Here is a 12,011-nt window from a genome sequence, read left to right on the forward strand (position 1 = left end):
AAAACAAAACCAGAAAATGAAGAACCAAAAGAAAAGAGTTACAAAAGAAGAGTGTGTGCATGTTCAGTACAGACACATTCTCCCCACACATTCAATGCTTGCCTATCTCAATGTATGTGCAAACAGAAGCCTCAGGTATGAAACCTAGGGTTGCAGAGGGCAGGCTGTCTATGTGTATATTAATCTTCATGTGTCTGCACATGTGTGTGGAGGCCAGAGGCTGACACTAGGTGTTTCTCCTCAGTTTTTTTTTCCCTTTGGTGTGTGTGTGTGTATGTGTGTGTTTGTGTGTGGTTTATTTGTTTAGAGACAGGGCTGGAATGGTCTGCCCCTTACGTAGACTAGGCTGGCTGTGAACTCACAGAGATCCGCCTACCTCTGCCTTCTTAATGCTGTGGCTAAACGTGTGTACTATCACACCTAGTTCCTCCTCAGTTTTTGAAACAGGGTCTCTCACTCAACCTGGAGCTCACCATCTCCACTAGACGGGCTGGTCAGTGAGCCCCAGTGCTGGGAATACAAGACTGTGCTTCCCTGCCTGGATTTTTTTTTGATGTGTACTAGGGTTTGAACTCAGGTCCTCATGGTTGCAAGGCAAGTACTTTGCTAACTAAGCCACTTCCCTAGTCCTGGCACTGTATCTATTCTGAGACACTACAACCACTCATGCCGGAGTGTGCCCCAGGAGCTGAGCCTCCCAAAGAGTTCACAGCCTATTCCCTGACCACCCCCTCTGCTACCTCCATCTCAGACTCCACTTAGGCATACTGGGTTCCTCTCCAGTACATCTTCCTCCCAAAGAGCCTGAGCCACTCACAGGTGGCCCTGTCTCAGATGACAGCTTTGCCATTCCTGTTGCTCAGGCTAAAATCCTGGGACTATCCTTGACTTTCTCTTTCACACCCACTTCCAATCTGTCATCAAAACCTGTTGGCACTGCACAAAACATTTATCCACCCACAGCCCAACTGCTTTTCACTGCCCTGCAGATGCTGGTCACAACTCCAGCATTCTGGCCAGAGGGAGTTTGGTCCTCCAGTTCCTTTGAAAGAGACAGACCACAGCTGTTCTCAACCCAGCTCTTCCTTCAGGTACCTCCTCAACAAGACTACATCTCCCAGAATGCCCTGCAACACGTAGAGATGGTAAATGAACAGCAGATATGGTCTCTTAGGGGCCAAGCCTCAACTTCTGGTCCCTACCAGCCAGTTAGGCAGGGCCTGGAAGGAGGCTTGGAGCTACAGGACAGGAAGAACCTGGGTGCCCAGGTACAAGGCAACAAGCACCTTGTATCAGGGGTACTGGACTTTTGCATGAGAAGCGAACTACAGTGTTACAAGGTAATAAGGTAGTATGGCAAGATGGTTCAGCAGGTAAAGGTGCTTGCCGCCAAGTATGAGAACCTGAGTTCCATCTCAGGAACCCACAGAATGGAAGGAGAGAACCAATTCCCACAAGCTGTCCTCTGACCTCCACACACGTGCAATGGCACACACACCCACACATACACAAATGAATTAAAAAGGGGGAGGTGGTGGTGGCTGGAGAGCTGGCTTGGCGGTTAAGAGCACTGTCTGCTCTAGCAGAGGACCGGGTTCAGTTCCCAGCACCTACATGGTGGATAACAACCATCTGTAACTCCAATTACAGGGGATCTGACACCCTCTTCTGACTTCCATGGGCATTGCACAACAAGTGTGCACTTACACACATGCAGGCAATACACTCATACACATAAAAATAATAAAATATTTTTTTAAAGAAGAGCTGCAGTATTGGTGGCAGGGCTTCCCTAAGTATCTTTCCTAATGCACTCGGTGAAGCACTCCCCATGGAGCACTCCAGCCCGAGTGGCCACATGCCCTGAATGATCTCCCTGTCCCTTCATCTCTTGCCCACACATTCTCTCTAGACTCCTATTCCTCAGGGACACTAGGCAGGTTCTGGCCTCAGACCTTTGCACTTGCTATCCCCAGCTCCCAGAAACGCTCAGACACTGGCAGCTCCTGTTCTCTTGCTCAGCCAGCTGCATGTAGCATCTACTTTCCCACGGAAGTTCCCTTGCCCATCTGACTCAAATAGCCCCACTTTCTTTTTTCCCAAAGCACTTGCTACCTTCCAGAGTAATTTTGTCTGTACTTAAGCTGTCTACTCTCAACTTCCCCTCAGAACAGAGCCATTCTAAAGAAGGGGGTCCCTGGGCAGCACTGCCCCCATCCAGAAGCCCCATGGACATAGTAAGGTGTGTCTGAATGAATAACACTATTCTCAGACCAACCTGTGACACCAAGGGCCCCAACACTGCGGCCAAGCCTTTGCTCCTGTCATACAGGAGACCTGGGATGGGGACCCTGAGTGACTGGCAGCTTCGCTCACACTTGTCACATGGCTGGGTATGCTGTCTGGGGCCCCTGAATTCTATGACCCCAGAGCCCAGCTGGAGCTTGCCTTGAGCTATGTGAGCCCAAGCATCTCACAGAATCCCTGTGCATTAGAGATATTTAATGGAGAAATAGACCTGAATGGCTTAGGACAGACAGGAGTTAAAAATGACCACTCTTACTTAATTTTTTAAATTTTTGAGACAGGGTCTCCCTGTAGGCCCAGCTGGGCTGGAACTCACTGTGTAGACTAGGCTCATTTTGATCTCAAAGAGATCTGCCTGCCTGTGCCTTCTGAGAGCTGGGATTAAAGGTGTGCCCAACCACACCTGGCTGGTTCTTTTCTTTAAGGCAGTCCTGGCCCTGTCCACCCCAAATGTGAGCCAGATAAACCTTTTCTCCCTGAAGGAGGTGTAGTCACACCAGGCCTATGGGTGTCGTCTGGCATTACAAGGGGGCTGAAGAGATGGCTCAGCAGTTAAGAGCACTGGCAGCTCTTGCAAAGGACCCAGGTTCAATACCCAGCACACACGTGGTGGCTAATAAACATCTGTAACTCCAGTTCTAGGGGATCTGACACCTTCTTCTGAACTCCTTGGACACTGCACAACAGGAGTGCACTTACATACATGCAGGTAATACACTCATACATTAAAAAAATAAATAAATAAAATATTAGAAACAAAAACAAAGTGAGTTAAGGCCAGCCTGGGCAACTTGATGATACCCTGCCCACACAGTTCATAAAAAGTTTAATGGTGAAGGTGCTTGTCTAGTATGTGGAAGGCTCTGGGTCCCATCCCAAGCATGAAAGGAAAAGAAAAAGGCAAACCAAAGTCTATGACTTCTGGTCCTCAGTCCCAGTGGAAGGTTCTCAGGCTGACTTCTGAGACATGTAGAGAGGCCCCAGGACAGGTTGGAGATAATACCACTTCCCTCCCTGGCAGACATGGCCAACGAGCACAAGGCTTATTCCCCGAAGCCCAGATCTAGAGGTCAGTGTTGGCTTGGGGTGTCACTATCCAGCCTCAGCAGGAACCAGATGGATCAGTTCCCATTCTCCTGGGCTCTAGGTTTCTTCAATGACTGTGAAGCAGGACTGATGACAGGGTTGTGGGGAGGATTCAGATGGCTCAGGGCAGGGGGCATAGTCAGGCCAAAGAGGGGGGTCATGAAGCAGACGACACCTGACTGCTGGGAGCCTGGCTGAGGCCCAGCAGGTTGACCATGGATGTAGAGTGTAGAAGCCTACCAGAAGCACCTTTAGTCCTGGCTTCCCCTCAGCCAGCTGGGATGCCACCTGCTCTGTGATGCCTGCCAGCTTGGGTTCAGCCTCGGTGACCAATCCAACCCTCAGGCTTGGCACAGCCCTTGGTAACAGGCCCTATAGACCTTTTCAGTCATGCTATAGTACCAAGATAGCAGGCAGCCCTATCTACCTCAGAGCATACCTGGACCTTCCTCAGTCTCTCAGCCTCAGTGGGCAGTTAGCCCAGTGTCATGTTGTGTATAGTAGGAGAGGGAGGGAGAGGGACATGGAGAATGATGGACAGATGGGCTGGGGAAAGGAAACAGGAGGAAACAGAAGATCAAAGATAGGCAAGATGTTGGAGTGCAGTGGCCCAGGCCTGTGACTCAAGCTAGCCAAGATGCTGAGACAGAAGGATTACAAATTTGTGGCTTACTTGAGTTAAAGAGAATTCAAAGCCAGCAAGGGTAACTTAGTGAGACCTTGTCTCAAAGTAAAAAGAGGGTTGAAAAAAAAAAAAAAAGAGGGCAGAAGATATAGCTCAGTATTTGCCTAAAATCTCCCAGTGAGGGACTGCAAACATGCCATACTTGCACACCTGTAATCCCAGGAGTTGGTAGGCTGAGGTAGGAGAGGTATCCTAAATTTGAGACCAGCCTGGGCTACAATAGCAAGACCCTGCCTTAAGGAAAAACAAAGCTAAGCATGGTGGCGCACACCCTTAAACCTAGCACTCAGGAAGCAGAAGCAGGTGATCTATATGAGAGGGCAGCCTTATCAACAAGGTAAGTTCCAGGCCAGCTGGGACTACAGGGAGACCCTGTCTCAAAAAACAAACACAAACCAAGAAAAACCCTTCAGATTTTAAAAAATAAAAGAGATTAGGCTGGGCGTGGTGGCGCAGGCCTTTAATCCCAGCACTTGGGAGACAGAGGCAGGCAGATCTCTTGAGTTCAAGGCCAGCCTGGTACATATCAAAAACACCTGTCTCAAAAACACCAAAATAAATAAATAAATAAATAAATGTAAAAAAAATAAGAGATTAACAAACAACAAAAAAGAACAACCCAGGTGAAGAGAGGTGGGGAGTGAGGAGAGGGGGTGGGACCAGGGAAAGAGTGAGTGTGAGTGCCAGGTTTGAGGAGCTGGAGGAAGTTAAAGCTGGCAGGGTACTCAGCTGGAGTCTGTGAAGGGCGTAGTCAGTCACTGCCCCTGGCTGTTATGGCTAGCAGGCTGGGAGGCAGGCAGAGGGATCTACCTATGTGGAATGTACAGACCCCCCCTCCCCCCATGCCTGCTGTCCCTGGTGCCCTGCCCTGTGCACACACCTTTGTCACTTTCAGGCTCTGAGTCGCTGAGGGGTTTGAGAGGAGAATGCAGGTCCTGGAAGTAACGGTGGCCAGCCTCACACTGCCACACAGCTGTGGTGTACAGGCCAAAAGTGGGGTCCAGTTCGGCCAGGTGAGGCTCATATGGGCAGCGGTGCTTGTGGTCTTCATACCAGATTACCACGTTCTTCAGGCAGTTCACATTGCGTCGCCGCCCTGTGGACACAGGCCCAATGGATGAGTGTGAGGACAGGTGCTTAATGGCTTAATGGCTCCCTCTTGAATCCTGTACCCATTTTGCAGAGGGAAAACTGAGGTTTGGAGACTTAAGACACACTCTAAAGACAACCAGAACCTGGTATAGCCAATGAAATCATACAGTGGAAGCTGGCACAGAGTAGGTGCACAGTAATGGATAGCTGATTGAAGGTGTGCACCACCGTCTTTTTCCTTTTTTTTTTTTTTAAATCTTTTGAGCCAGGGTCTCCCTGTAGCCCCAGTTGGCCTGGAACTCTCTATGTAGACCAGGCTGGCCTTGAACTCACAAAGATCCTTCTGCCATGTCTGGCTCTTTTATTTATTTATTTATTTATTTATTTTTTATTTATTTAGTCTTTTTTGAGATAGGGTCTCTCTGTAGCCCTAGCTGGCCTGGATTGCTATGGAGACCAGGCTGGCCTCAAACTCGAGGAGATCCACCTGCCTTTGCCTCTCAAGTGCTGGGATTAAAGGTGTGCACCACCAGGCCTGGCCAATTTTATTATTTTTGTTTAATGTCTATGAGTATGTAAGTGCATGCATGTAAGTGCAGCCATGTTGTGCAATGCCAGTGGAGGTCAGAAGAGAGCATCAGATCCCCTGGAACTGGAGTTACAGATAGTTGTTAGCCACCATGTATGTGCCGGGGCTAGAACCTGGATGCTGTGGAAGAGCAGCCAGTGCTCTTAACCCCTAAGCCATCACTCCAGGCTCCGTCTTTTACTTTTTTTTTTTTTTTTTTTTTTTTTTTTTTTTTTTTTTTTGGCCTTCTGCCTGGAACTCCTAGAGATCCACCTGCCTCTGCCCCGCAAGTGCTGGGACTAAAGGTGTGTGCCACCATGCCCAGCTCAGCTTTTTCACTTTTTAAACAGACTCTCACTATCTAGTCCAGGTTGGCCTGGAACTCAGAGATCCATCTGCCTCTGCTTCCTGAGTGCTGGAATTAAAGCATGAGTCATCACACCCAGCTAGCTATTTCTTAATAATCATCTTCATCAACACCTCTAGTCTAGATCAAGATGCCTTGGTTTCCCTGGGGTCTTCATACTACCCCCCATAGCCACCAGAGGGTGCTGGTAAGCAGGGCCTGTCCCCTCTCAGCTCAGAATCCAGAGAAGCGTCTTCATCAAAAGGGGGGGTGGGAGGATGGAGAGCACACGCCACCTCTATTTACCACTGCTGGGTCCCATCCTTTCAGTGTCATCCCCCTCTTCTCTCTCCTCAAGCCACATGGCCTCTGTCCCTCAAGTGAGAAAGGTATAGTTCTGCCTCAGGACCTTCGTACAAGCTATGTCACCTTCCTCCACACAAATCCCTCCCCTCAGCAGCTACTCCACCCGAGGTCACACTAGACAACTGTGGCTTGTTTGTTTAAACAGCACCCAGAGGCTACAGCCTGCTACTATTCATTCAAATGTCTGTCTCCTCCAGTAGAATGCCACCCTCCCCCAGGCAGAGATAATATCTATTTTGCTTCCTTGGGTTGGCCAGGCAGAAGCTCCACAGACATTTGCTGGGTGAGGCTGCTAGGGCCTGGCTTTGCCAGCACCTTACTGTGTGACTGAGTGAGTGGTTCACTTCTCTGAACTCCAGTTTCCTGTTGTGAATCAGGGGAAAACAGGATTCCTCTTGAGGGATGCCAGGCATGGGGGTGGAGTGGGAGGGTTGGGGGGAGGGAGCAAAGATACTAAAGTGCACAGAGAAGGCAGGACCTACAGGTAGTACTATGGGGGGGTTGGCCACCTGTAGGGCTGGACAGGATAGGGCCCCCCCAAAAGTCTTAGGGCCTAGGAAGGCGTCTTCATTTTAGTGACAAAAACAGGAATGACAGGGGTTTCAACAGCAGCTGCTTCTCCGGTCTAAGGCTCCCTAGCCCTCTGAGGTCAGAGTAGAGCCTTGCCTCTACCTCCAAGAACTTGTGTGCCAAGATGGGCATGGTACGGCAAGCCTGTCATTCTAGCACTTGGGAGGCTGAGGGAAGAGAACTGTAAGTTTGAGGCTAGTCTGAGTTACATAGCAAAATTATCTCAGAAAAATAAAGTAAGCCAGCAAGATGGCTCCAGTGATAAGGCTAGAGAAATGGCTCAATGGTTAAGAGGGCTTCCTGCTCTTCCAGAGAATCTGAGTTCAGTTCCAGCGCCCAGGCTGGGGGGCTTAGATCCACCTTAACTCCAGCTCCAACGTATCCAATGATGTCTTCTGGCCTCCGTGGGCTTTGCACGTATTGGTGCACTTACATACATGCAAGCAAAACACTCATACACATAAAATATAAATACATCAAAAAATATTCTTTTAAAAAATCTTTGGGGGGCGCTGGAGAGATGGCTCAGCAGTTAAGAACACTGGTTGTTCTTGCAGAAGACCCAGGTTCAAATCTCAGTACCCACATGGCAGCTAACAACTGTCTGTAACTCCAGTCCCAGGGGATCCGACAGCCTCTTCTGAGTTCCGCGGGCATTGCACAACATGGATGCACTTACCTACATGCCGGCAATACACGCTAATAGGTAAAAAGTTGGCAGAGAATGAATGAATGGATGATGAGGCACCGAGGCACAGCTAAAACGCCATCAAAATAGGGTTTATTAGCAAAGGAACACATGGGACAGATTCCCTTCCGGGCATGGAAAATGTCTGCCCAGGTCTTGAGCTGGGGTCTTTTAAAAAGGGAGGCTTCTGCTTCCTGCAGAAGGTGGGAAGATGTATTTTTTTTAAAGTTGGGTGGGGGTGGGGAGTGGGAGAGTGAGACTGTTAAAACCTGTCCTCTTTAGAGATCAAAGGGGAAGCCTGCTGTGTTGGCCAAACAGTGGAGAAAAGTCTGCTTCTCTTGACTTCAAAGACCAAGGTGCTTATCAACTAGGTTCCCTTTTCTCAGGAGCATGAGAAGTCCTTGGGATCCTGTTGGTGAGGGGCAGGGCTATCTGAACCTTAACACACGCGTACACATAAAATAAAAATAATAAATAAAAGAAAGGAAAAGAAAATCTGTAGGGCACTGGGCATGATGGTGCATCTCTTTAATCCCAGCAATTGAAAGGCAGAAAGGCAGGTAGACCTCTGTGAGTTTGGCCAGCTGGGGCTACAGGGAGACCCTGACTCAAAAAGACAAAAAAAAAAAAAAAAAAAAAAAAAATCTTTAGGGGCTATAAAGATGGTTTAGCAGTTAGAGCATTGCCTGCTCTTCTTACAGAGGACCCAAGTTTGGTTCCCAGCACCCACATGGAAATTAACAACTGCCTGTAACTCCAGTTCCAGAGGATCTGACACTCTCTTCTGGCCTCTAGAGGCACTGTACACACATGGTGTACTTACATACCTATAGGCAAAAACACTCATACACATAAAATAAAAATTAATATTAAAAAATTATTAGCCAAGTGTGATGGCATGCCTTTAATCCTAGCACTTGGCAGGCAGAGGCAGGATGATCTTTGTGAGTTCAAGACCAGCCTGGTCTACATAGTGAGTTTCAAGCCACCCTACTATAGGGAGACCCTGTCTCAAAAAGACCAAAAAAAAAAAAAAAAAAAAAAATTAAAACTAGGGGCTAGAGAGATGGCCCACCAGTTAAGAACACTTGTTCTTCCAAAGGACCTGGATTTGGTTCCCAGCACTTTCATGGAGGCTAACAACTGTCCATAACTCCAGTTTTAGGGGATCAGACACCCTCTTACGGTCTCTGTGGGCACTGTATGCACATGGTACACTTATATGCATGCAAACAAAACACTGATACACATAAAATAAAAATAATAAAAAAGTTTTTTTAAATAAGAGGTCTGGAGAGACAGATGGCTCAGTGGTTAAGAGCACTGGCTCCTCTTACAGAGAACCTGAGTTCAATTCCCAGCACCCACATGGCAGCTAACAACAATCTGTAATTCTAGTTCCAGGGAATCTGCTCTCTTCTGACTTCCGCATGCACTGCACGACACAGGTGCACTCACATACATGCAGGCAATACAACTCATACACCTAAAATAAAAACAATAAAATATTTTTTAAAATATTAAAACTAGGGGCTGGAGAGATGGCTCAGCAGTTAAGAACACTGGTTGTTCTTGCAGAAGACCCGGGTTTGAATCCCAGCACCCACATGACAGCTAATAACTGTCTGTAACTCCAGCCCCAGGGGATCTGACAGCCTCTTCTGTCCTCCGTGGGCATTGCAGAACATCGGTGCACTTACCTACATGCAGGCAATACACGCATACGCATAAAATAAAATTTATTTTTAAGAAATAAAATAAAATATTAAAACTAAATAATTCTTTGAAAAAGGATGGCTCAGCAAGTAAGGGCGCTTGCCACCAGTTTGACCACCTGTGTTCAATGCACAGAATCCCCACTTGATGAAAGCTGATAACCAAGTCCCAGAAGTAACAGTTCTCTGACCTTCACACCTGTGCTATGTGTGTACATGCACATACACACAAATAGACACTAAAACATTTTTTTTGAATTAGAGAGCTGGGGACCTAGCTACCTGCCTACCATGCAGGAAGTCCTGGGCTCCATTTCCAGCACCAAATAAACCCACAAACTGTGCATTCTTGTCATGCCAAGATTCAGAGGCATTCTTGCTATACAGTGAGTATGCTGGATAGCTTCAGTTGTCAACTTGAGGGAAGAGGGACCCTCAACTGAGGCGCTTCATCCATCAGATTGGCCTGTGACCATGTCTGTGAGTCATTTAAAAAAAAATATTTTATTTATTATTTTTTATGTATGTGTGTATTGCCTGCGTGTAGGTAAGTGCAAACCCATATCATGCAATGCCCGCGGAAGACAGAAGAGGCTGTTGGATCCCCTGGAACTGGAGTTATGGACAGTCGTTAGCTGCCATGTGGGTGCTGGGGTTCAAACCCGGGTCTTCTGTAAGAACAACCAGTATTCTTAAATGGTGAGCCATCTCTCCAGCCCCATGAGTTATATTCTTAATTGTTTGCTGATGTGGGAGGACCCAGCCCATTGTTGGTGGTACCACTCTTGGGCAGGTGGTCCTGTGTTGTATAAGAAAGCAGGCTGAGCACAAGTCAGAGGCACAAGCCAGCAAGTAGTGTTCCTCCACAGTCTCTTATTCAGTTCCTGCCCTGACCTCCCTCAGTGATCAACTGTGATGTAAAATAAAATAAATCCTTTCCTTCCCAAATTCATTTGGTCAGTGTTTTTAATCACAGCAACAGCAAGTAACTAGCACAGTGAGTTTGATGCTAGCCTGAGTTACATGAGACCATGCAACCAAAGGGAAAGGAAAGAAAGAAAGACCTGGTGTGGTGATGTACACCTTTAATCCCACCATTTGGGATGCAGAGGCAGGATAATCTCTGTGAGTTTGAGGCCAGTCTGGTCTACATAGCAAGTTCTAGGCCAGCCAGTGCTACATAGTGAGACCCTGTCTCAAAACCACCAAAATATTTAAAAAAACAAAACAAAACAAAACAAAACAAAACAAAACGGGTGGTGATGGACAGGGCTAACTGCCACCATGTAGCTCTCCCTTGGACTACTGGCCTTCACCCTGCTGAGCATGATCCATCCACAGTCCCAAGACTTGGCAGGGCACTGAGAATGTGCTGAATGGGGCCTGTTTAAACTCCACCAACATGGGGCCAACTGGGCAGGAGTGCCCCTGCAGGCTGGCACATGGATAGCAGACTGTACTCCCAGTAGACTAGGGTGGTACCTCTAGGCCTTGGTCTCTCCCTACTCCCATGCCTCCCCACACAGTGGCTGCACTTACTTTTCTTCCTCTTTGGCTTTTTGGGGACTTGCTCCCAAGGCTTCCTGCAACAGAGAGAGGCAGTGGAGGTGAGTATGGGTCAGGCAGGCCCAAGTCCTCGCCTGCGGGTCATCTGACTCTGGGGTTGAACCTGAACTTCTGTGGCCCTGGTTCCCTTTGCAGCAGCTCTTGCTTCGGGCCAACCACCTCTGAGAGCAGCCCTGAACAGGTGTAATGCCATCACTTTTCCCACAGTGGACACTGGGGCACAGAGGGGTGAGGCCACCTGCCTTGGTCCTGATCAGGCAATAAAGATGGCAGACGGAGGTTTGGGGGAAAGGATTCTAAGGGGCTCCATGATTCCCACCCCCAGGACACATTCTCCCGTCAGCCTCTGTATTTACCAGATCCACCAATCACAGATGGAAAATATTAGGAGTGCTGGTGCCAGCCTGTCTTCCCAGCATTCAGAAATAGAGATTGAAGGATCATAAGTTTGAGGCCAGCCTGGGTGATTTTGAGAGGTCAAGGGCAGCCTAGGTTATGTGGAGAGACTGTCTCAAAATACAAAATGAAGAAAAATATATATAAGATGAAGGCAGTAAGTATGGCTTCACTGTGGTAAAGTGCTTGCTTAGCATGCAAAAGGCCTTGGGCTGCATCCCCAGTATCACAAAAACCAGGAAGTTCAAGTCATCTTTGGCTATATAGCCAGTTGGAGGCTAGCTAGTCTGGGGTACATGAGACCTGTCTCAAAAATTCCAGAAAGAAAGGGAGAAAAAAAACAAAAAACTAAACAAACCCAACAATCAAGCCAGGTTACATGTAGCTAATCCCAGCACCTAAGAGGCAGAGGTAGGCAGATCTCTGTGAGTTCCAGGCCAGTTTGGGCTGCATAGTGAGATCCTGTCTTAAAATAAAATTTAAAAATAAAGTAAAATAATCAATCAAACAAACAAAATCAGCTGGGTGTGGTAGTGCACGCCTGTAATCCCAGCACTTGAGAGGCAGAGGCAGGCAGATCTCTGTGAGTTCAAGGCCAGCCTGGTCTACATAGTGAGTCCCAGGCC

The 12,011-nt window shown here is 47.9% G+C and overlaps 1 protein-coding gene across 1 annotated transcript in view; it reads right to left on the reverse strand.

The window, feature by feature from the left end:
• Positions 1 to 12,011, reverse strand: part of Znf653 (zinc finger protein 653) — a 21,483-nt gene that overhangs the window by 3,732 nt on the left and 5,740 nt on the right. Inside the window, exons 2-3 of the mRNA XM_008833625.2 lie at positions 10,963 to 11,006; positions 4,889 to 5,174 (exon numbers count right to left, since the gene is read on the reverse strand). Coding sequence (XP_008831847.1) covers positions 4,889 to 5,174; positions 10,963 to 11,006 — 330 coding nt within the window. The remainder of the gene's footprint in view (positions 1 to 4,888; positions 5,175 to 10,962; positions 11,007 to 12,011) is intronic.

The sequence above is a fragment of the Nannospalax galili genome, unplaced genomic scaffold, assembly GCF_000622305.1.
Source record: "Nannospalax galili isolate Female #2095 unplaced genomic scaffold, S.galili_v1.0 scaffold1436, whole genome shotgun sequence".
NCBI classification, from domain to species: domain Eukaryota; kingdom Metazoa; phylum Chordata; class Mammalia; order Rodentia; family Spalacidae; genus Nannospalax; species Nannospalax galili.